Raw genomic sequence first — 24,450 nt, forward strand, 5'->3', positions numbered from 1 at the left:
AATAAAAACGTATGAATTCAAGGAAAATCCATACATGGTTTATGAGCGAGTCGTACGTGATGAATTCAAACCAACATACCCCGTTTTGAAGATTGTTTTGATGTTGTTTACTTGCTGGGTTAATATTTACTGTGGTCAAGATCAGAGAGGGTTGCAACTTGAAAGGAACAAAATCCACAAGTCATTTATTGAGTGACGTTTTGATACATCATGAAATGTGCAGAATGGATAGTTTGTTTCTATACCTGATAAAGTGAAACCGGTATAGCCTTGAGGAGACGTTTCAGTTTTCTTCATTTCCAAAAGACAAAAGTGAAAAGCTGGAGTAGGATTATCGTTTTTAACAGATGTTGGTGAATTTTGGAGTGGATTCATTTCTGTCTTTTAAATGTGAAGCATTTGATCATCAGAAGTCAGAATAACACACAAGTGTATTCTCAAAATGTAATATTCTGAGTATTGATTTTGTCCATAATGCTCATGTTATGGTGAAATAAATCAAATCCCATTTTATTTGTCACATGCTTTGTAAACAACGGGTGTAGACTAACAGTGAAATGTTTACTTACAGGTCCTTTTGTAACAAGTATTAGATAAATACCAATCCTGTATGTGTGGGTCCTCTCCTCTCCCCAGGTATGATTCAGAAGCAGGTGCTCGGCATCATTCCCTCAAGCCAAGCTGGCGGCGCCCAGACCTTTGCCTCGTTCCAGCCTCGCACCACAACCATAAACATCAGGCCGGGCATGCCAGGCTCACCACAGCAGGTAACACCCCATAGACCATCTTTCCCTGTCTGTCAGTCAATCACATCTATTTATAAAGCCCTATTTCCACCATCGGTTGTCACAGAGTGCTTTACGGTAACCCCGCCGAGATCTTCAAATTCCCCCTTCCTTACCAACATCCACCCTGCCCCCTTGTCACTTCTTCTCCCCACAGCCCTCTAAAACCGGTCAGTAGCAGTAACACGTGATCGACACGTTATTGAAAGAATTCCCCGTGAACTATTAACAGCAACCCTTCGCTGGAGTCTGTGTCGTCCCTGTGGTATAAGGGGAAGTCCCAGTGTTTCTGATCTTGGCTGTGTTTGTAGGTGCTCACCGCTGGAGGCCAGATCCGTCCGGGGATGACCGTGATCCGCACCCCCATCCATCAGACAGGCGCCATGGGTAAAACCATCCTCCGAACCCCCCTCGTGGTACAGCATGGTAGGCTGTTTGTATTTACCTACTCCATTTTAGCATGGTAGGCCAGTTAGAACAGTCTCTTTCACGAACTTGTGTTCATGCATGTTCTGACTCTGTCTGTCTGCCTTTCGGTCTGTTTGTGTGTCTGGACTTGTGTGTGTGTGTGTGTCCACTTACGTGTGTGTGTGTGTGTGTGTGTGTTTGTTTTCCTCCTCCAGGTCAGGCGGGCCAGCAGGTGGTGACCCAGATAATCCGGGGGCAGGCCGTGTCCGCGGCCATCTCGGGTGCCAGCCCCGTCACCACCGTGGCCGGGCAGAGGGTGGGCAGTGCCCCCAAAACCCCGGGCCAGCCCATCACGGCCCAGACGCCACAGCAGCGGGTACAGCAGGGCCAGGTCAAACTCACCCTGGCACAACTCACCCAGCTCACCCAGGTAACATTAGCTACCCCATAATAACCCCTCAACTGATGCCAGGCAACAGTGGGACAATAGGTTTCTGCTCTGCCCACCTAGTGTATTGTAATTCTGCATTTTTCAAAACGAGTATGTTTTCATTTTAGTCCTATTCAACGGGAAAGATCAGAATAACTCTTTTTCATGTCCTTGTTAGTATATCTATATGTGCTAGTTTCAACATGGTCTGTTTTTGGTTTTTTTTAAAGAGAAGTGCACCCTTGCCTGATCGTAGATCAGTTTGTCGAGCCAACCCCTATGGTCGTTGCTATATATTGCATGACAAACCGATCTGGGACCAGGCTGCCGTTGCACCTGTAAATGACCTCCGAAAGCATCACCCCTCCCTCATCTCCCTGTTTCTCCCCCCATCAGAAGCAGCAGAGCCAGGCAGTAGAGCGGCCAGGCGGCGGGGCCCAGGGCCTGACGGTGATGATCCAGGGCCAAGGCCAGGCCACGGGCCAGCTGCAGGTCATCCCCCAGGGGGTCACGGTCATCCCCGGGCCTGGTCAGCAGCTCATGCAGGCGGCCATGCCCAACGGCCATGTCCAACGCTTCCTCTTCACCCCCATGGCCCCTGCCGCTACCCCAACCTCCACAGGTAGTCAAAAGAGCGAATAATAGTGTGTATTATTGACACGGATACGGACACACAGTCTCTATCATCCACTGCAGGGCTGCGTTCAGTAGACACAAAAGGGGGAAATGTTTTCTAAAAGACAGTGAGAGGTTACGGTAGTATGTCAAAAGGGTTTTATCCTGTTTTGTGCCCACTGAACAGGACCCAGTACCCAAATGTTATGTAGCCTATCAGCAGCCACATATACACTCGCAGATCATTGTTTTACCATTCAAATATTCACCTGTATAAAATATTCATAGCCTGTGTGTCTTCTAAAGGTCTGCCCATCCCCTTTCTCTCCTCTCCTCCCTTCAGCCCCCACCGCCCCGGGCCAGACCACCAAGACCCCTGCCCAGCCCGCCCAGCAGGCTGCAGCTCCCATCCAGGCTGGCGCCGCCCTGGCCACCAGCACCCCCCCATCCGCCACCCCCCAGGGCCAACTCCCCTCCCAGACCCAGGCCCACATGCCCATCCAGTCCCCCACCCCCCTCCAGGTCAAGTCCCTCAAACACCCCCCCGGCACCCCCACGGGCCGGCCGCAGCAGACCCTCCAGCTCCAGGGCTCCCCCCACCAGCTCATCACTGTCCCAGGCCTCCAGCAACAGGTCCAGGTCCTGGCTCAGCTCCAGGCCCAACAGGGGACCTCCGGAGGCTCGCTCCCCCAGCAGATGAAGCTCCAGCTTCCCATCCAGATCCAGCAACCCGGGGTCGGTGGAACCCAGCCTGGAGGTCCGATCCAGAACGTGGTGGCCATCCAGACGGCCAGCGTGCAGGAGCAGCTCCAGAGGATCCAGCAGCTGAGGGAGCAGCAGCAGCAGAAGAAGAGGCTGGCGGCCGAGGCCAAGCGGGAGCAGGCGCTGGCGGCGGCCAGCCAGAGCGACATCATCCAGAAACAGGTGAGGGCGCGGTGGTCAATATCAGAAACGTGTACTTACGTGGGTTTGCTCGCATGTCTGTGTTGGGGAGGTGTGTGTGTGTTCAGGCAGCCAGCCAGACACAGGTGGTGTAACAGTATAGTAGACCCCGTCTCGCTCTGACATCAGCACATAAACAGTCCTCTCAAACAGCCTGCTCCCACGACTGTGGTTTATTTTCCAAGCTGTCCACCGCCACTGTTTTAGATGGTGTGTGTGTGTGTGAGAGCACGTTTGTGGCTTGCGTGCACCCCTAGTCTAGTGCATACACACAATGGGTTCCTCTGAAATGGCACCCTTTTCATTATATAGTGCACTACTTTTGACCAGAGCCCTATAGGATGCCATTTGGGACGTAACCTATGCATAAGGGTCCTTTATTGTGTGTTTATGCGTCTTGCGTTCTACAACGCATGTATTTTGCCTGCGGTGTAACAAACACCTGCTTCCTGTGTATTTGACGTCTTTGACATTTCTCTGTTCTTTCCTTGTGTGAGGCCTGAGTTGGAGTGGCACCCTATTCCCTATATAGTGCACTACATTTGACCAGAGCCCTATGGAACCTGGTCCAAAGTACTGCACTACATAGGGAATCGGGCGCCGTTTGGGACGCAACCGTGTAAGGCCTGAGTTGACCTCTGACCCCTCTGTCTGCTCTGTGACAGGTGGTGATGAAGCAGAACGCGGTGATCGAGCACCTCAAACAGAAGAAGCCCATGTCCCCCGCCGAGAGAGAGGAGAACCAGAGGTGAGGGACTAGGAGCTAGCTAATGCTGTTGTCATGACAATCAGACTTTGTGTTGACCCGCCGTGTGTGTGTGTGTGGAGGTGTCCTCCTCTCCCTCCCTGTGGAGAAAGCCAGGGGTTATATTTAACGTGTCTGGGTCATAGGAAAGGTTACCACAGACAGACCATGTGTTGTGTCCTCCTCACTGGGTTTAAACCAGACCTACAGTCCTGGAGCAGGGCAAGCCAGTGCACTGTGGTTCTATCCCAAATGGCACCCTGTTCCCTATGTAGTGCACCACTTTTGACCAGGGCTCATTTGGGACGTAGGCCAATTTTTTGGGTCTTGTCTCCCTCCATCTCTCTCTTTTGTGGTCAGTCACGTCAGTGTACACAGTCTGGGAACCATGGTTGACCTTGACCTCCTCAGCGTGTGTGTGTGTGTGTGTGTGTGTGTGCGTGCGTGCGTGCGTGCGTGCGTGCGTGCGTGCGTGCGCGCGCGAGAGAGAGAGAGCAGTGGCTTCCTATTGCTAGTCTCTCTTTCCATCGCTCTCCGGCCCCACCTCTAAATAAACACAGGGAACAAAAACACTCTTGACATCTGTCACATGTGACCTCGTGACATGGCTACCGATTGGCTTAGAGTGTTTTGTCTCGTAGTGTGAGGTAACGGGTGATGGAAAGGTTTATGATGTATGGAAACATTATACTTTACATTTCCTTCAAGTCCATTTAGATTTCATCATTTGAATTACCCCCCCAAAAATTTATTCACTTCAAATGTCCTTAAAATTCCTTCACTGGACTATGGATGAAAATGAGCTTCATAGCTAACTCTCTTGTTCCATTGATGGGAACACTGAAATGAAGACGATACATTGTCACCTAAATACAAAATGTTTTAAAATCCCATCCACCGCTCCCCTCAGGAGGATTGTGTGTCTTTATAAATGGCTATAAGCATGTATGAGCCTTTATAATGTCTTATAAGGCATATAACATGTCTCTATCCCCTTCCACCCAGGATGATTGTGTGCAACCAGGTGATGAAGTTCATCCTGGACAAGATCGACAAGGACGAGAAGCAGGCGGTCAAGAAGAGGAAGAAGGAGGAAGCAGGCGAGCAGAAGAGGACCAAGGCCAACGCCACCAAGCTGTCGTCGCTGCTCTGCCGGCACAAGGAGACGCTCAAGGCCGAGATCCTCAAGAAGAGAGCCCTGCTGGACAAGGAGCTGCAGCTGGAGACGCAGGTCTCACACACACACACACACACACACACACACACACTGCATTCTCCCATGAACATACTGTACTCATGATGGACACATGGTAGCAGAGCTGCACACAGATGTCCAACACACACACACACACACGCACACACACTTTTGATCTCACTCTCTACCCTTATCTCCTTCCACAGGATGAGCTGAGGAGGGACCTCACCAAGCTGCGACGGGACAAGGAAAGGGCCCAGGCCGTCGCCCACCAGGCGGCAGCCACCGCCGCACACGCGCATCACGCCCAGCACGCCCTGACACACACCTCCCAACTCAACCCGGCGGCCTTCGCCCACAAGCGGAAGCGGGAGGAGGAGAGGGACGCGGCGTCGGCGGCCAACGCCAAGAAGAAGAAGATGATCGCTACCTCAGACAGCAAGAAGGAGACCAAGCTCTACTGTGTCTGCAGAACGCCCTACGACGAGTCCAAGTAAGAGACCGGCTGTGTTCTACATGGTACCCTATTCCCTGTGCAGGGCCCTGGTCAAAAGCACTACACTATACACCAATTAGGGTGTCCATTGGGCTCTAGTCAAAAGTAGTGCGCTAGGGAATATGGTGCCATTTGGGCCGTACCCGACGTTTTATGTACCGCAAACGTGACCCTTGTCTAAAGCCGTTCTGAGGAGCGTCGATATAGTTCAAACACGTTAAATGTATAGTAAGCTACCTCCAATGCCTCTCTGAAGAGACAGTCAAAATGTATACCATTAACCATTTCTGAGGAAGCTCAAACATTAACAGAAGTGAAGATCAATTTCACCTGAAATGATTGCGGTGTGTTTGGACTTTAACTGACGACTCTCCATTATTTAACTTCCTGAAATGCCCTCAACCAGGAAGTTGAAACACTGTGGCAACACACAAATGGCATTCAATACATTCCTAACAAACGTACCTGAAACCATGACCTCATTTGACCCCATAGTGATTTGGCATTCGTTCACGTCCTGTGTTCTCCCAGGTTCTACATTGGCTGTGACCTGTGCACCAGCTGGTACCACGGCGAGTGTGTGGGCGTCACCGAGAAGGAGGCCAAGAAGATGGACGACTACATCTGCAGCGAGTGCAAGCGGGCCCAGGAGGGAAAGACCGAGGAGCTCTACTGCATCTGCCGAACGCCCTACGACGAAGCGCAGTAAGTGCATAGGAGTGTGTGTGGTGTATGGGTTCTCAGTGGCAAAAAACGTACAATATTACCTATTAGATGGTGATACCTGTTGACCTGTCGATGTATCGTTTCAGTTATACTTTGTATCGTTTCATATTTCCTTTGACGTCTAGGGTTGAAGGTTGTTCTATGTAACAGAGCTTGAATTCCTTATGTAAAGACATTGTCCCTATCTGAAATCTGTCTGGCCTACTACTTACTAAAACTACATACCGTGTACTAATCGCACTACATGCTATTTAGACGTTCTGTTTACTAAAATCAACCCTCCAAGCAACACGTACCAGCGTACTAGGCTCATCCATACTGAGAATGTGTCATCTAATGCGCAGTTGCGTTGATTCCCGCCATTCGTTCATTTTGGTAGAGCACATCCCCTATTCCCCTACACACATGGGACTCCAAAGACGATTCTCTCACTCAATAGTGTGCAGCGAATTCTACTCGATAAAAACCAGAAATTAGTATGTCTATATCACCCTGGCTTTTAAAGCATACACATTTTCTGAAATGTTCCTTACTGTAAAATGTATTAGTTTCACATACCCAAAATGCCTACTATTTAGAATGCAACTATGGGTATTCAGACACGCCAGAGTCTATTTCTTCAATGGGACTTGGAACAGAAACCAGGGTCGTGTTCATCGAGCACAATGAACGTGACCCACCCCTGCCGCCCTCCTCCTCGCCCCCGCTCAGGTTCTACATCGGCTGCGACCGCTGCCAGAACTGGTACCATGGCCGTTGCGTGGGCATCCTGCAGAGCGAGGCCAACCACATCGACCAGTACGTGTGTCCGCAGTGCCAGTCCACAGAGGACGCCATGACCGTGCTCACGCCGCTCACCGACAAGGATAACGAGGGGTTAAGGAGAATCCTGCGCTCCTTACAGGTATGTCACCCCTTCCTGTGCTCCTCCCTTCGCCCTCGTTCCCCCTCTACCTCGCGTCGGGACGGTACGAAACAAAGCCCTCCTCTGTTCTCATCTCTTATCTGATCTGTACGCTGGTCCCCTGGGCGGCACTTGGACAACTGCCCTGGCTACAGGGGTTTTTCCACCCTCCTCTCTGTCCGCATGCCATGGACGTAGCCGGAGCACATCTGTGTTGAACCAGCTGCTTCCAATGCCATTTTCATCCTCCTGTTTGTTTTCCTTCTCTCTTTTTGTTTTGCTCTACGTCTCTCATGTGTCTCCTCTCTCTTTCTCCCTACCTCTCTCAGGCTCACAAAATGGCGTGGCCGTTTCTGGAGCCGGTGGACCCGAACGACGCCCCAGACTACTACGGAGTCATTAAGGAACCAATGGGTGAGTGGGGGGGAGGGGAGTTCTGCCTATTTGCATTGATTCAACATTGTAAAAAGAGGTGCTGTTGTCATAAATGGAATAGCCATCACAAGGGACTCCTAAGTTGTTACACACACAAACGAACCCCGTCGCCCTGCTCGAGAGGAAAGGCCTCCAACTCAGATCAAACTGCCCATGTAAAAGGCGGACTTGCGTCAACAGGGCCTTTTTGAACTTCCACACAAACAAACCGTTAATGAGCTGCCGGAAAAACCCCAGAGACTTCTGCACTTGGACACTACAGTAGCCCCCTTCTACACTACAGTGCATTTGACCTGGGCCTGGAAACTCTAGTCCGCCGCCCGCAAAAAAAGAAACCTTTTCACCCTGCAGAAGAAAAAGCCAAGTCTGGCCACGGCTGTCCGGTCGGCATAAGTTTGGGGTTTGTAGATGAAGTCGGATGACTGAGAAGAAGGCCCTCTTTGATATGGGCAAGGGGTCGGCCTGCTGACTGGGTGGGGGGGTGAGGGAAGGTTAAGAATCGGATATGTTTGTTTAAAATGGAGCCCCGGGGCACCACACGGGAGAAACCCACTGCTGCCCTGTGGGGAATTATGAAGGACCAGGCTTGTTGCTAGCTTACCTAGCTAACTATCGTGATAATTGAGTGTTAACTTTCAACTTCTTTCCAAGGCAAATTTCATAACAGTGACATCATGTTGCCAGAATCGACGGGTCGGCCGCTCGGTCACATCCAGTGTAATTCACTTTGAAAGGGCACGAGCCAGAGATCCAGGGTCGAAACTAGCGTTGAGCTAGTATTTCTGATGGTCAAGTTGACGTACAAGTGATGTATTGCGCTTTTAGACACATACTTGATTATCTATCAAACATTTACACCACATAAACTGCAATTCCTTTTGAAGCGACTCTGCGAGGATGTCGGGGAAGAGTCAACTTGATGATTCTGGAGGTGATTCATGTTCTGTTCTTGTCTTCCTCCCTTCTTTCTAGACCTTTCTACGATGGAGGAGCGGTTGCAGAAGCGCCACTACATCAGGCTGACGGAGTTCGTGGCGGACATGACCAAAGTCTTCGACAACTGCCGATACTACAACCCGAGCGACTCGCCGTTCTACCAGTGCGCCGAGGTCCTCGAGAACTTCTTCGTCCAGAAGCTCAAAGGGTTCAAAGCCAGCAGGTAAGACCTCTGAACTCTCCCTTGGCCTCGTCAGTCAACTCTGACATTTTAAACTCTGAGCTCATCCCACCCTTTTTCGCCTTTCTTTCCCCCCCGTCTTCGTCGGATCCGCCCGTGCTCCTCCGTCCTCGCCTCTTCTTTGTGCTGTTCTCTTATCCCTCCCTCTTATCCCACCCTCTCTCGCCCACCCCAACTTTAGGATGATTCTGTGAAGTTTGGTGTTTAGAATTTTTTTTTGCGTTTTGTAGTGCTTTAGTCTCTGTCACATCTGCCGTTGGGGTCCAACCTGAAGGGCCTTAGCCGCCACCGAACCACCAGCCGCCAGCCCTTCCACACAGATCTGTCTGTGGTCTGTTGTGTGGAGCCTGTTTGTGTATGCGTGTGGCATCAGCTTTCTATTGGCATTCACTTTAGAGCTGTGTAGAAGCAATGTCCAATCCATGCTCCATGTCCTTAGCATCCCATCTCCTGTCTTTAGCACGTAGTTTTGCATCTATCCCTCCTCCCCTGCATTGTGTGTTTGTGTGCTTATGGTCATGTGCTTCCACCTGCATGTGTTTATGTCATCCATTCTCTCTCCCTCTCTTACAGATTGTGATGTCATAAGTCTGGCCTTGTAGTTGGAATCTGGGTGCCGGGGTCACTCTAAAAAAAACATTAGGCTATCCTGGACCTTGCTGTTTTTATTGCTTTAAAACAGCGTCAAACTATTTGTAAGAAAGTATATTTACAGTATAAACCACACCGTAGGTGTGTTTTTTTGTATTTTTAGAAGGAAAGACACTTTGAAAAACATTTCTCCATTTGACAATGGCAGCCATGTTGGTCACAAACAGCAATCAAGGGAAACATCTTATGTTTTTACATTCATTTCACAAGACAATAGATATTCGATGGAAGTTGAGTTCATTTCTGTTCATATCTCAATCTGGTGACTTGTGAGGCACAATATCAAGTATCGAAACGGTTAGGTGACAACCTCATCGTTGTGAGAAGATTTTGCTCAAATGTTGAAACTTATTTCTCACACATGTAACATTGCATTCAAGTCAGTTCCACATGTGCAGATTACATATCATTTAATTTAACGGAGTACCTTTATTGTATTGATGAAGTGCAAAGATTGTACCTCCTCTTAACTGGCCATTTTAAAAAGATGAACAACATTTACCAGTTAGTCTTTTATCTGATTTATTAATGTATAATGTTATTGTTTTATGTGCATATTATATCCTTTTGTGAAGGAGAATTATATGTTCAAAAGAAAAATAATGCTAAGATATATAGGTCATAGTTTTTTGTGTAGCTTTGCAGTTACTTCCTGATGAACTCGACTGTCCCACGTTTTACATGGTATGTTCTCACTGTATATACAAGCCTTCTAGAACATTAAACTAATGTTACACCAACATGGCTGCTCTCTCTGCTCAAACGTCTGACCCCACTGGCATCCAATAAGAGTTTTTGTATTCCCTCATGCATATTTTGTGATTTTGTCAAGCTTTTAATTAAAAAACAAACAAAAAAAATACGTCAAGCGATCACATGAACTGTTTCCCCTTCTCTCTGCGTTCTGTAGGTCTCATAACAACAAACTGCAGTCTACAGCCTCTTAGAATACACAGACAGCACTCCTTCTAAAGATTACTGTCAAAATGGCTGCCAATGTGGTTCCCCCTGAACACTCATACTCCAATGGGGAAGCCAGGCTACTACTTACCTGTCCCCACACACACCACACCTGTCGGACTTGGGAGTGGGAGTCACACCCCCTGTTTAAAACCAGCACACGCTCCTGGAAGATCGTAGCCGACGCGTGCTTCAGGCCAAACGGCCTTGGAACCAAACCGGATGAGCCCTCGCCGCTCCTCAACCACCCCTATGGCCGTGGAAAGAGAAGAGACTGGCAGTGGAAGGCTCCATTATCCAAACCCTTAGTGTTCATGATGGGTGATACCACATCCCTAACAAACAGGGGGAGGGAGGCTCAGACTTTCAGTTCACAGCCTGGTTCCTTCCCTTCAAACCACTTCCGATCTGGTGGATGAAATGGAGGGATGGCGGGAGAAAACCCCCCTGAACTCAAACTAATGGGCTGTTCAAGGGTAGTACGAAACACGGCAGCAGTAGACTCTTTTCAAGTTGTTAATTCCTTAACTAATCTCACATCTCTTTTGTATCAGTTATTCTTCCTTCCCTGGGGTCAACTCCCATTTCAGACTGTGTATGTCCCAAATGTCACACTATTCCCTATATAGTGCACTACTTTTGACCAGAGCCATATGGGTCCTGGTTCAAAAGTTGTGCTCTGTTAAGGGAATAGGGTGCCATTTGGGATGACAACCACTGACATTTTCCAGCTGTCTCTGCTTCCTCATCCAAAATGGGTCTAAATAGAACACACACACACACCTGTCTGGTTGCTTGTGTTTGGAACGAGCTGATCCTAGATCATTGTGAACCCACATGGTGCCACCTTGAAGATGTATGTGCCCTGTCCTCCAAACAGGCCATAGAGAGTCCAAGTTACCATTTCTATGTAATGTCTCAATGTGGAAATGGTATCCTGTTTGTAAAACCTTGTTTTTTCAGATGTTGAACCTCTTTTTCTTTATGTTACCACCTAAGGCGGGAATATTGGTGTATATGAAACAGCCGACATTGAGAAAACAAGCTCTATTTCTCGCCATGTAGAGGCTTCTCGAACATTTTTAATTGAAGACATTCAACCGATGAAAACAAGAAAAGCTCTCCAAATCCTTCCACAGGAAAATAACCGAGGATGGACTTGGAGAATGTGAAAACCGTTAAAGGGCATATTTAACTTAAGTGTACTGACCATCCACACCGCAACCCCCCCCCCCCCCCCTCTCTCCCCCAATATTTTGTCAAGAAGGTTGGATCATATGCATATTTCAACTCATAGGCCCCCTATAAAGGATTAAGTCAAATGCTTTAGAGTTTTCCACTGCATCAAGTAAACATGTGGTCTAGAACAGTAAATCAGCATGTCAACCGTCGTTGGAGAATCTTCATACTAAGTTGGGGTTTGTATGAAGATTTCTTTAGGAACTCTTGGCCATTTTGATCATATTTGGAACTCTTCTGTAACTGTGTCGAGGCAGTACTGTTTGTTGGGGGAGAACATTTTTGGAGTTGTCATTGGTGCTCTTAGTTAACATCTTAAAGATCGACTTAAGAGTTGGGGTGGGGGGGAGGGCTTAGGTTTGAAGAGGGGTTGGGGTAAATTTCAATTTTGGAAGTGAACTGAAATTCCCATTTTCATTGGAATTTCAGTTTACTTCCTGAATTGAAATGGAAATAACCAAAACCCTGGTTTGAAGTGCCAACAACTTTTTCGGAGGTGGACTGAGTTGAGAGATGAGGTGACCGAAGCCTGTTTGTCAGTCCTATTCACTGACCTGTTTGCATTTCAAACCATGCACTCCAGTTTCTATTCTTACATGCATCGTTCACCATTTGTATTTCATGTTGTATAATATGGCTGTCAATAAACAGAGATTTTAGAGATTTTTATAGCATTAGAACTTTTATTTTGGACCATTTTAACCAGCAACTAAGCCTACCTGTAGATTCAATAGATATTCTCTATCTTTTGTCATAGTGGACTCTGCATTTAGTTAAAATTGCCCTTTATATTAAAAGTGCTGCATATTGTGTGCATATTGATTTAAAACGGGCGGGGAATGTTGACTCTTTTTGAAGAGTTTTTTTTATTCTTTTTTTAAAGAACCAACCAGTTCTACACATCTCTTAATAACTTCATCACAATATCTGTTGTTATTTATTCATATCGCTGAAAATATTTCATTTTTTTAGTAAATGTAAAAGGAAACATAACTGGGGGAAAATACTATGTTTTTAACAGATTGTGTCAACTCTTATGAGATCCTTTTTTGTACTTGATAGGACATTTCATCCTAGATAATAAAGTCATGTTTTGACATCAATTGTCCAATGTGCTGTCATCTTTGTTTTTACGTGCTTATGTTGTAATTAATTTGTGTTTAAGGGCCAGGAGTTTTGTCCGGATGTGTTTATCCTGTCAGGTCACATGGTCAGGAATGTGTAATATAATGAATATTAAGTAGTTTGTACCTTTTTCATCCCTTTCCACGGTGGAGTTGGATGAAGTTGCCTCAGACACTGATCTAGAGTCAGCTTCCCTGCATTTCCCCCTGTAATGTTCAAGGTATTTTGGTATTTATTAGGATCCCATTAGCCACTGTGAAAACAGCAGCTACTCTTCCTGGGTTCCACAAAAGGTAAGACATTCGGGGGGGGGGGATTATCTGATCCTAGATCTGTGCTTAGAGGCAACTTCTACCCAGACCAGAGCAGGGGATGATGCCTGAGGGCAGCACTTATGCCCCCCACACACACACACATTGTATTGCCCCTGTACACAGTTACCTCTGTCATAAAAAAAAAGAAATCCCCGGATTCGTTTCATTCGTTCATTGTTGATACATTTTGCATCATATGATTCTGCGTTTTTCATCATATGTTGCAAAATGCATCATATGGGCCAGATTTCTGTATTTTCAAAGTTACATAGCTTGAAAACTTGACTGCTGCCATGCAAAACATTTTGGGACTATATCAACAATGGATTAACAAAACAAATACCAAAAGATAGTTTGGGTGGACTTTTCCTTTAACCTTCCCCTCTCACCAAAGACACACACACCCCTCCCTCTCTCCCTTCTTCACGCTCCCCCTCCACTCCAAACCCCTAACTGAATCCAGAGCTTTGCAAGGACACCAAATGGACTACAGATGACCACAAGTCCCATCAATTCCTCTCTCTGTGGCTTGGGGGCTGGAACTCTCTCACTCTCTCTCTCTCTGTCACACAGGAAGGAACTAGGACAAATTCCCACCTCGTCCCCCACCCCAACCCCTTATCCCTATTCCTCTCCATAAGGAATGTTGTCCCGCTGTGATGGTAGCCGAGATGCGAGCGAACTCCCGTTTCCTGCCCGCCTGCATCTGTTCCCTCCAGCTATGTTCCCAGATGGACTTCAAAGCATGGGAACTGCTCAGTTCAAAAATCATTCCCTAGGCCAGACAGAGCCCCTATTACACCACAATAATGACCCTGTTTTTGGGCACTTAATCGCCAGGGGTTATCATCAGGGTTGAAACAGTATTTTTTTACTATACAGTCCAGTTCAAATCTGTGTGCACCATACATAGAGATCCTATAATTCACTAGAGAGGCTGATGTCATAGACCCTCATAATTCCAGAATGTGTTCATTATGGAAGCCATCTTGGTCAGGAATGAATCCAAAAGTGATTATATATGTCATTCTGTGGTGCCATTCAAGAATGTGTGTTTGCAAGGCTTCGGCTGAGTGTTAGGTCCCCACCGATAGCACATGAATAGACCCACAGACCACACCGACACCCAATGAGTAAATAACAAATACATCTTTATTAGTTCCATGTAGTATGAGATGAGATATGTGCACACAGTGCAAACCTTTGGCTTTTCTCTCATTTTAAGTATGAGGATAGTCAAAGCTGACAGGTCAAACCAAGGGTCTGTGGCCTGGATGTGTATCTTATCACCCATTCAAAGTGTTCCCTCAGGAATGGAGAGAGCCCGGGGTCTCTTACTCTCGCTCCCAGGGTCTCTCTCTGTCTTGATGTATGTACATACAGTGCCTTCAGGAAATATTCACATCCCTTGACTTTTTCCACATTTTGTGTTAGTTACAGCCTGAATTTAAAATGGATTAAATTGAGATTTTGTGTCACCGATTTACCCACAGTACTCCCTAATGTAAAAGTGGAATTTTGTTTGTAGAACACTTTTTTAATTATCAAAAAATTAAAAGCTGAAATGTCTTGAGTCAATAAGTATTCAACCCCTTTGTTATGGCAAGCCTAAATAAGTTCAGGAGTAAAAATGTGCTTAACAAATCACATAAGTTGCATGGACTCATTCAGTGTTCAATAATAGTGGTTAACATTATTTTGAATGACTACCTCATCTCTGTACCCCACACATAAAATGATCTGTAAGGTCCCCCAATCGAGTAGTGAATTTCAAGCACAGATTCAACCACAAAGACCATGGAGGTTTTTCAGTGTCTCTCAAAGAAGGCCACCGATTGGTAGATGGATAAAAAAAAAATATCCCTTTGAGCATGGTGAAGTTATTCATTAGGTTTTGGATGGTGTATCAATACACCCAGTCACTACAGAGATTCAGGTGTCCTTCCTAACTCAGTTGCACGAGAGGAAGAAAACTTCTCAAGGATTTCACCACGAGGCCATTGCTGATTTTAACTTTTCGTCCTGAGTACAAAGCGTTATGTTTGGGGTAAATCCAACACAACACATCACTGAGTACTAGTCTTCATATTTTCAGGCATGGTTTTGGCTGCATCATGTTATGGGTATGTTTGTCATCGGCAAGGACTCAGGAGTTTTTTTTATGATAAAAAGAAACGGAGTACAGCTAAGCACAGGAAAAATCCTAGAAGAAAAACTGGTTCAGTCTACTTTCCAACAGATTCAGTCTGCTTTCCAACAGACACAGGGACACAAATTCACCTTTCAACAGGACAATAACCTAAAACACAAGGCCAAATCTACACTGGAGTTGCTTACCAAGATGACGTTGAATGTTCCTGAGTGACCTAGTTACAGTTTTGACTTAAATTGGCTTGAAAATCTATGGCAAGACTTGAAAATGGCTGTCTAGCAATGATCAACAACCAACTTGACAGAGCTTGAAAAATTTGACAAAGAATAATGGCCAAATATTGTACAATCTAGGTGTGCAAAGCTCTTAGAGACTTATCTACAAAGACTCTGTAATATCTTCCAAATGTGTATCCAGCATGTATTGTCTATGGGGAGGTGAATACTTACCCAATCAAGATATTAGGATTTTATTTTTCATACATTTGTAATAAATGTTCACATTTTTCTTCCACCTTCACATTAGAGTATTTTGTGTATGTAGATGACCAAAAATTACAATTAAATCCATTTTAATCCCACTTTGTAACACAACAAAGTGTGGAAAAAGCCAAGGGGTGTGAATACTTTCTGAAGGCACTATAACCTTTTTCTTCTTTCTTTTTCACCTTCCCTCCTCCTCCCTCTCTCCTCCTCCCTCTCCTTCCCCCTCTCACCTTCCCTTTGCCACTCTCAAAATGCCTCCTTTGAGCTTTTGCCCCATCGGATGTGTGTGCGTGCGTGTGTTTGTGTGTGTTCGCATGTTTGCATTTGTGTGTGTGCATGAACAAATAAGGGCCAGAGGTGGTATTAGCTTTCACCTCACCATCTCCGAAGAGAACCGGCAAGGAGAGCCGCACTTTTTTGAAGCCGTGTGTCCAGGTGCGCTGAGGATCAGATTCCCGCGATTATATTTACAAAAACATTCACTAATACCATCAAGTTCCCTTATGAAGTCTGTTTTCTCCATTGGATATTTCAAACTGTACACATCTTTAACATTAGAAAAATAGGTTTATTTTAGTCTCTTTCCTGTCTTCTCAACTTTTCCCTCCTCTGGGGTTTGTTGTTGATGCTTTTCCAGTCTTTCATCCTACCCCCCCTCTTCTTTTTCACATACAGTAAAAGTGCATTTCCTGCAATCAAATGACAGGCACAAAACAACAGTATGAAAATGTGACAGCTTTTCTTACAGGCATAAATAGAAGTTTGCTGATATTGTATATCAGTCAATAGGAAGTCCTTTAAAGTTTCCTACCAAGTTCTAAAGGGGAAATGTGATTGGACTCTTGCCATTGGAGAAGCACCAGTGTGCAACTAGATCTGAACAGATAGTCTTTCCCATGGATGATTGGGATAACTTGGGACAAGCCAATTGGAGATGTGCGGGTGTGTTCGTGTGAATAGTGGGGCTGGAGTTGCCAGTCTTCCTCCCTCAGGGTAAATATGGGCTTCATTCACATGCACAGACACCATCTTCAAGCGTTGACGCGGGACAACCAAAACAGTCTGATGAAAAGTTGTGTTACATCGGATTAGCCAATGAAAATGTCCTCAACCTGAATTATTCCACTGAACCAGAACTCTGGGTTCACTGGCAGAATTTTTCAATCGTAAATTAAACCAATTTGAGAGAGGCACTGATCTGACTGATTCATGTACCAGACATGAATAAATGATCCTTTTAAGTACTATGACATCTTAATAAATGACTAGAGTAGAGACAATACTAGAGAGCTCAGCTTTTATCTTTGTTAAGTGTGCCCTCTATCCAACTCTATGCTCATTCACAATAATAAGCGTTGTCCGTGTTTGGCCCGGGTATGCCGTCATTGTAAATAATAATTTGTTCTAACTGACTTGCCTAGTTAAATAAAGGTTTTTAAAAAAAATACATTTAGGAAATCTGATGGGGCAATACTTCAAGCAGAGGTTGAAAGACGAGAACCTTTGAAATAGACTCTACTTGTGTCTTCTATCAAAGAGGACGCAAAGCTACAAGCTAAAGACTGTACAGACAGACAAGCAAAAACATTACCACTCAACCTGGATTATGATACAAACAAGTGCAGGAGGTCCATGCCAGAAAAAACAACATATTGGCCTCGTCCATCTACGTCTCTGCTGAAATGCTGTAGGGGTTATAGGTCTCAGTCACTTCATGTTGACGACTGCAATGTCTTTTCCGCCACTGCAGGGGGCGATAGTCTGTTTTGGTTTTACCTACACTTGGAGCGGGTGGCCTCCAGGGCTTTCTGGTGTCTCCTCTTGTTGAAGCGCTTGACGTAGTTGTTGCTACGCAGGAGGCCGTCCCCTGGCTTCAGTTTTCCCCCCAGCAGGGCCAGGAGGTCGTTGGGGAGGTGGCGCCTCCGGTGGTAGATCTGACCCATTACAATGTACCGGCTACCTACAGAATAGCATTGGGGGAAGAGAGGCTGTCAGTGAATTCAGTATTTGGTCTCTCTGCTCAACTGGTAGACGAGTTCAGTACCATTGACTATACTAGCATACCACATAGCATGGAGAAATGTATTGAGAATCCATTAGAAGTAATATGCTAGTGTTGATATCGGAACGGAGCCATGGTGGCACCCTATATCCCTCAAATTCAAATCTGGACCGCAAAGCCAGTTCCACTGCTTTTTTCCATTCCTCCCCTCTAATCAGGGACTGATTTAGACCTGGGACTCCAGGTGGGTGCGATTCATGATCAGGTAGAACAGAAAACCAGCAGTACCTCAGATCTCCAGGATTGGACTTGAACACTCCTGCCCAATATGATGCACCACTGTTGTCCGGAGTGCACCATATAGGGCAGGGCTCTCCAACCCTGTTCCTGGAGAGCTACCGTCCCGTAGGTTTTCACTCCAACCCTAATCTACCGTAACCTGATTCTAATAATTAGCTGTTTGATGAACTGAATCAGGTTAGTTACAACTGGGGTTGGATTGAAAACCAACAGGAGGGCTGTCTAGGAACAGGGTTGGAGAGCCCTGATTTAGGGGATAGGGTGCTATTAGGGATGCATTCATTGGTTCCTTAAGTTGACAGTTACCTAGTTTGATGTCAGGACAAGGCTTGCTACATTTGTAGGTGTCCAGGACAAGGAGACGCACTTTGAGAAAGAAGCTGTCTGGAGTGACGTAGAGACGGCTCATCTTGTAGAAACCGTCGCTGCTCACCATCAGTGTGATGAGTCTAATCCCCTTACGCACCATGTCTATGTCGTGAACGACCCCATTGACGGCTGAAATTGAAAAGGTAAATGGTCAAATGAAAGTAAAGGTCATTGTTTGTAACTCTAAAGTGGATAGTAGCACAGAGCACTCATAGGTACAGATCTAGGCTCAACAAAACTGACCCAAGATCAGCGTTTTGGGGCAACTTCACCCTGCACCATGGTGAGAAGACTCTACATGACCAAAGGGAATGTCTGTCACTCTAGTCTAAACTACAGCATGAGTGACGGGTTTCAAATAGACTACACCAGACATTGTGTCATGTCCTTACTTTGTCCCCTTTACCAATCCCTTCTCTTACAGTCTTTATGGAGAGAACACTGGAAGATGGTGGCCAGGGCACCCATATCACTTTCATACAATAGTCTAACCATGTTCACACACACAAACACTTACCAAATTCACTGTAGCAGTAGTGCTCTCTCTCCTCCTTCTCCTTCCTGCACTCACTCATGCAGACGGCCTCGTGAGTGAAGTCAGACTCTGCGAGAGAGGGAGACAAAGAAAGGAAGAGAGAGAGACGGAGATGAGTAGGAGAGAGAGTGACCGACCGTGCCGTGCCTGCTTGTGCGGAGCCAGACTTCATTCCAGTGTCATTAGAAGGACCAGGGTTGTCGTTACAGAACCCAGGCGTCGCATTCCGCAGGAGGGGGACCCACATTCCCCGTCCCTTAATTACTACACCATAAATGATCTCACTTAGGCATATTTAGCATTGATATCATAACCTCTCACTCCCCAGGACTTCACACAAAGGGACACATTCAATCCGGATGTAGGCAGCAATTTGTGGCTGGAGAGGTAATTAGCTAACTATCCCGAAATCGCAGCAGTCTCGCACTGTCACAACTCACTTTGTACCATACATAGTGTGGGGGTGTAGTGTCATTTTCAGTACCTCGTTTCAGAATGTCGAAGTGGTAGTGCAGGCTGGAGGAGCGACGGTTGAGGAGCACAGATGAGCGGCTGTTATTCCGGTTGGCGCCGCCGGACTGGTACAGACTGGACTTCCCCCCAGGGCGATTCTCCTCCGGGTCCAGCTTTCTGGTTGAGGGGTCCCTGCGAGGGGAGGGGGCCGAGTGAGGGTGGCCCCTGGGTCTGGAGTTGGGGTGACTGTCCGGGTCACTCTGTGGGGGGTTGTTGAAGTTGGTGTGGGGGTCCCGGTGAGGGTCCACGTTGACTTTCTGTGTGCGGTTGGTGGCAGCGGTCAGTGGCGTTTTGGGAAGCACTAGACTCGCCTCGCCGCGGTTCTTCTCGCTGTTGTGCTCGATCAGGCGGTCATTTTTAGGGCCCTTCTTGCGGAGGCCGGGGCGAGGGTCACTGTGCTTGGGCCAGACCCCAGAGGGAAGGGGGTGGAGGGCGTACTTGGAGTCCCCAGCTTTGCTGCCCTTTTCCAGGAGCTCGTTGATAGGGAGAGAGGGGTCTTTGGCCCCTAGCCTTGTGCTCTGGTTCTGGCCAGGTAAAACACTCTGGCCCTTCTCAGGGGGGGTGCTGATCACGGAGAACAGCTCTGGATAAAGCAGGCAAGGACAGTTACAGCCAGCAGTATATTATAACTTTATAATATCAACGGCCCCTATATCATACAAGGTTATGAGTACAGTTGACTGCTTAATATAAGCAATAGCTTGAGACTATCAATATTTTTTTAACTGTCAGAGCTGGGTAAAAAAAGCATTCCAGTTCTCTGCCCCTTCCACTTGGAATGAACTACAAAAGGGCATGAAATGACAGGAGTTTGTCTCCTTGAATGTGTTTAAAGCTCGGGTAAAACCTTTGGTGGACAATGAAGTGGAGGGCTGTCAATGTTCTGACCCCAGGATGCACCACACCTCCCCAAAGTATCTTGCCTGCTCAATCTTTAAATGTATGTTTTTAAACTGTAGTGCTCTGCGTTTTATTATGTTGTAAATGTGTCTGAAACTTTGTGGGGTGATATTTGGCCAGGTAGGTCTCTTGTAAAAGAGATATTTCATCTCAATAAGACTAACCTGGTAACGTAGAATATATAAAAAGAGTGTGGGCACTGAACTAAAGCATGCAAAATGCACTGCACATATTCTATTCAATTGTGATTCTTTGTTTTTTTGTTTTATGTATTCAACATATAATCTACTGATATTACATAGTCATTTCTAAAGACATTTTCATCCAGATCTTATAAGTATAGTTTTACTGTCAGCACACAAGCCAAACACTTAAAAGTAAAGTAAAACATTCACAGGTTAATTATTGTAGCCTCAATGATCAACATCGACATTATGGGGTGGCAGGTAGCCTAGCTGTTAAGCGCGTTGGTCCAGTAATTGAAAGATCACTGATTCGAATCCTAGAGCCGACTATGTGAAAAATCTGTTTATGTTCCCTTGAGCAAGTCACTTAACCCTAATTGCTCCTGTAAATCACTCTGGATAAGAGCGTCTGCTAAATTACGTAAATTTCTAGTGACAGTATGCTTTGTAATTCGAACTAGATCTAACTTCCTGACAACGATAGTTGTAAAAATAGTCCGATTATGAGAATGTCACTCTTTTTGTTTACTCCAGCTTTATGATATGCACATTTCAGATGATTATATTTTTGTAAAGTAGCCTGTACAAAGATTTAATTAGATATGTCTGAGATGTAACTATAGGCTTATATTTGTGAAAGAGAAAAAATATGATATCAATCATAAAATGTACTTTAATTCCATACGTAAAGTCCTGCCATCCAGGAACTCTATATCAGGCGGTGTCAAAAGAAGGCCAGACAAAATGTCAAGGACTCCAGCCACTCAAGCCATAGACTGTTCATTCTGCTACCGTCCGGCAAACGGTACCAGAGCGTCGGCTCTCAGACCAACAGGCTGCGAGATAGCTTCTGCCCCAAAGCCATAAGACTGCTAAATAGCCAGACTGTTAAATAGTCAATTATTGGTTCCCAAACTCTCTGCACTGACTCTACCTTGCACTGACTGACCCTACGCACACTCGCTAGATGTTATATACCGTTCACGCACCATATACACACTACACTGTCACACAAAACCCTAACATACATTACATACGCATACCAACACAAACACACACTTTTACACTCATAATTTGCTGCTGCTAATCTTTTCTTTACTCTTATTATTATCTATCCGGATGCCTAGTCACTTTACCTTGACTTCATGTGCGTACCGCATCTACCTCAAATACCTCGTACTTCTCTCTGCACATTGAACTGGTAGGCTACTGGTACTCCCTGTATATAGTTCCATTCTTGTGTATTCTATTCCTCTTGTGTTAGTTATTATTTTTTATTATTATTTTTAAACTCTGCATCATTGGGAAAGGTTCTTAAGCATGCATTTAGTCATGTCTATTACATCAGTTGTATTCGGCGCAAGTAAAATGTCGATTTGATAAGCCAGTACATCTATTTCTTTATTGCACCTCCGAGAAAATGTTTCGACTGCTTTAGAAATCACCATATCATCACATTTACAATAGATACAAACAAAAAGTTTAAGTGTATTGGTTTTAAAAGCAATTGCTATTTCCTAATGGATCTTCTGTTCTACAATGACTGTTACCATTCTTCACCATTCTTCTCCCTAAAATGTAAATGTAATTAGACATAGTTGGAAAGCAGCAAGAATTGTTACCCGACTTACCATTGTCCTCTGCTTCAGAAAAAGTAAACGCAAGTACCAGCAGGAGTAGAATAATCACTGTCATTCTGAAAAGTACGATTGGATCAATTTCGAAGTCTGCTGGAGTGTCTCTGAATTCCTGAGGTTTATATGCCTGGAATGGAAGGCGTGTCACTCCGACGCAGAGGTAAACAAAGTGACATCAGGGACACTTCATTCATGAAGCCATAGAGGTCCTATTAAATTCCAAATGATATGCATGAAACACCCTTCGGTCTTTAGTAGGCTACTGTGTGTGGGGCCTTTAAAAAAAAACGTGGCCCAGACTTTAGCCTTTAATTCCACTAATTACTGATGATAATGATTATTAGTGATTACGGATTGTGATAGGCTGTCGCGTTTGTCGCATTTTTAAGTAACATGGTTTTAAAGTTCACAGTTAGCCTTTGTTATGTAAATTGCATTTGAAAAGTACCAGTGTCCTGGCTTTGGTCCTCCATACAGATTATCCATTATATTGACCAGATACTCTAGTGCCCGCTCTAACAATGAAAATAAATGTCTTCAAAAATGGCAGGCAGTCGGGAGGAGGCAACATCAGGTGGGACAGATTCTTGTGTGAACGTTTCCACTAGTTACTTCAGCTACAAAGTCAAAATATGTTTATAATAAATATTAATGAAAACAAAAATGCTGTTTTTGAAATAGGCGTCTTTAGGACTTTGTGGCTGTAGTAACTAGTGACGACCAGGCACAACTCCGATATAAAGTGTTTTTTCTCAAAGTTGCCAGGATGTCACGTGTATATCAGTACACTCGTAACAACGTAATCATTACGAAACGTATATTCGATCAAATAATCCACAAATCCGCAAATAAGACATAACATTTTTTTGTTAACTAAATTCGACACGCTCATTGACCTCCATACAAAAACTTAAAAACGCCACCTGCTGGAGAAGAAACATTTTGGACCCAATTGATTCAATTCAATAGGCTTTTTGGGCATGGGAAACATATGTTAACATTGCCAAAGCATTCATTGCCTTTCGCTTCGCCTCTTCCTCTCTGTCGGAAATGAGAGCAGGTCCGCTAGATCCATGGCCCAGTCAGACAACGGTACCGGGGTTGTGGCGAAAATCTCCCCCTCTGACAGAATCCCCCTTCGCCTGAACGCGCACACACACTCAATTCTTCTTTGCTGCGATTTGCTTGCTACTTGAGATTTCTGCTCTTCGCTCCGTTGTAGTTTAGCCTACATTTCACTGATCTTAGTAGCAGAAAGCTTTTTTAAATTTGTGTCCTTTAAGACAGCTATCGATGATCACGTTAGGCTGCGTCTCATTTTTTTTTTTAAAGGCGGTTTGATCGCAGAGAGACACTTGTAATGTCTGCAGTTTTCGGTTTGGCTATTTGTTTCATGTGTATTAGTCTATAAATAAATCTCTTTGCCTAATACACTGTCAGGTTGGAGATTTCGGGATAACACCGGCCAGCAAGATGGAAACAGAAAAGTCTTTGCCTGTTGGGTGAAACACCGGGATAAATACTGTATTGAAATGCGCCAACTAATTGTTTCTAATTTATTCTGTTTGCCACAGTGAATGTGTAGCCTATACCGGTAAAAGTAATACGCGAACCACTGAACCACTGCCCCCTTTTGGAAACAATGTCACAAACTTTGAGGCGACGCTTGGATGCTTACGGTATTGCAGATTTCAAACATTTGTATTAAAGTCGTGATTAAACTTTATTGCTACGTATGTGATTGATTTGTATGGTACATTTTCGTGGGTCAAGGCTCCATAGTTTAATGCAATATCATTTCTAAGAGACAAATTTGAGTCGGAGTGCATTCCCCGGTTTTATAATCCATGTAATTATTAACAATCATTTACTTCTTTCTGTGTCATTTAACGTAAAACGGAAGCTAAATACGACCCAGATGGGACTCGAACCCACAATCCCCAGCTCCGGAGGCTGATGCCTTATCCATTAGGCCACTGGGTCATCACGTTCCCAGTTAGCGCAGGCACAGTTTATAAAATTGAAAACATGACGATAAAGGCGTGTAAAGTTTCGTAGAATTGTGCATATTTGGTTTCATGATCAACATATTTACTACCAATTTTAGCTAAACTACTGTGCTCTGCGACATGTCGCAAGCAAATATAGTCAAATTTAGTGAAACTCTGTAGTATGGTCTCGCGATAACAGCGCATCACCACTAGTGACTCCTTTCCGACTTTTTC

At 45.4% G+C, this 24,450-nt stretch overlaps 2 protein-coding genes and 1 non-coding gene across 7 annotated transcripts in view; 1 reads left to right on the top strand and 2 right to left on the bottom strand.

Moving 5' to 3' along the window:
- The window catches only part of LOC115178355 (nucleosome-remodeling factor subunit BPTF), a 49,023-nt gene extending 36,207 nt beyond the window's left edge, over window positions 1–12,816 (top strand). For 4 of the 5 annotated variants that reach the window (XM_029739505.1, XM_029739506.1, XM_029739507.1 and 1 more), the window contains 13 exons: window positions 637–767; window positions 1,097–1,211; window positions 1,409–1,623; window positions 2,020–2,245; window positions 2,582–3,162; window positions 3,846–3,928; window positions 4,931–5,156; window positions 5,327–5,613; window positions 6,148–6,321; window positions 7,054–7,246; window positions 7,576–7,660; window positions 8,654–8,840; window positions 10,420–12,816. In XM_029739505.1, the coding sequence (XP_029595365.1) occupies window positions 637–767; window positions 1,097–1,211; window positions 1,409–1,623; window positions 2,020–2,245; window positions 2,582–3,162; window positions 3,846–3,928; window positions 4,931–5,156; window positions 5,327–5,613; window positions 6,148–6,321; window positions 7,054–7,246; window positions 7,576–7,660; window positions 8,654–8,840; window positions 10,420–10,456 (2,540 nt within the window). In that variant the 3' untranslated portion in view covers window positions 10,457–12,816. Of the gene's footprint in view, window positions 1–636; window positions 768–1,096; window positions 1,212–1,408; window positions 1,624–2,019; window positions 2,246–2,581; window positions 3,163–3,845; window positions 3,929–4,930; window positions 5,157–5,326; window positions 5,614–6,147; window positions 6,322–7,053; window positions 7,247–7,575; window positions 7,661–8,653; window positions 8,841–9,431; window positions 10,370–10,419 lie in introns of those variants that run through there. The other variant, XM_029739508.1, reaches the window with a different exon arrangement.
- A 3,515-nt stretch (window positions 12,817–16,331) lies between these two features.
- LOC115178357 (uncharacterized) lies at window positions 16,332–22,362 on the bottom strand. Its single transcript, XM_029739511.1, has 5 exons — window positions 22,220–22,362; window positions 19,475–20,086; window positions 18,973–19,059; window positions 18,393–18,584; window positions 16,332–17,744 (listed from the first exon to the last, which is right to left on the bottom strand). The coding sequence occupies exons 1-5, from the start codon at window positions 22,281–22,283 to the stop codon at window positions 17,557–17,559; spliced, it is 1,143 nt and encodes a 380-aa protein (XP_029595371.1). The 5' UTR covers window positions 22,284–22,362; the 3' UTR covers window positions 16,332–17,556.
- Window positions 22,363–24,135: 1,773 nt separating this feature from the next.
- trnar-ccg (transfer RNA arginine (anticodon CCG)) lies at window positions 24,136–24,208 on the bottom strand. Its single transcript has one exon. It is a non-coding gene; the product is annotated as a tRNA-Arg (tRNA).
- Window positions 24,209–24,450: the final 242 nt, after the last annotated feature.

The sequence above is a fragment of the Salmo trutta genome, chromosome 38, assembly GCF_901001165.1.
Source record: "Salmo trutta chromosome 38, fSalTru1.1, whole genome shotgun sequence".
Lineage (NCBI taxonomy): Eukaryota > Metazoa > Chordata > Actinopteri > Salmoniformes > Salmonidae > Salmo > Salmo trutta.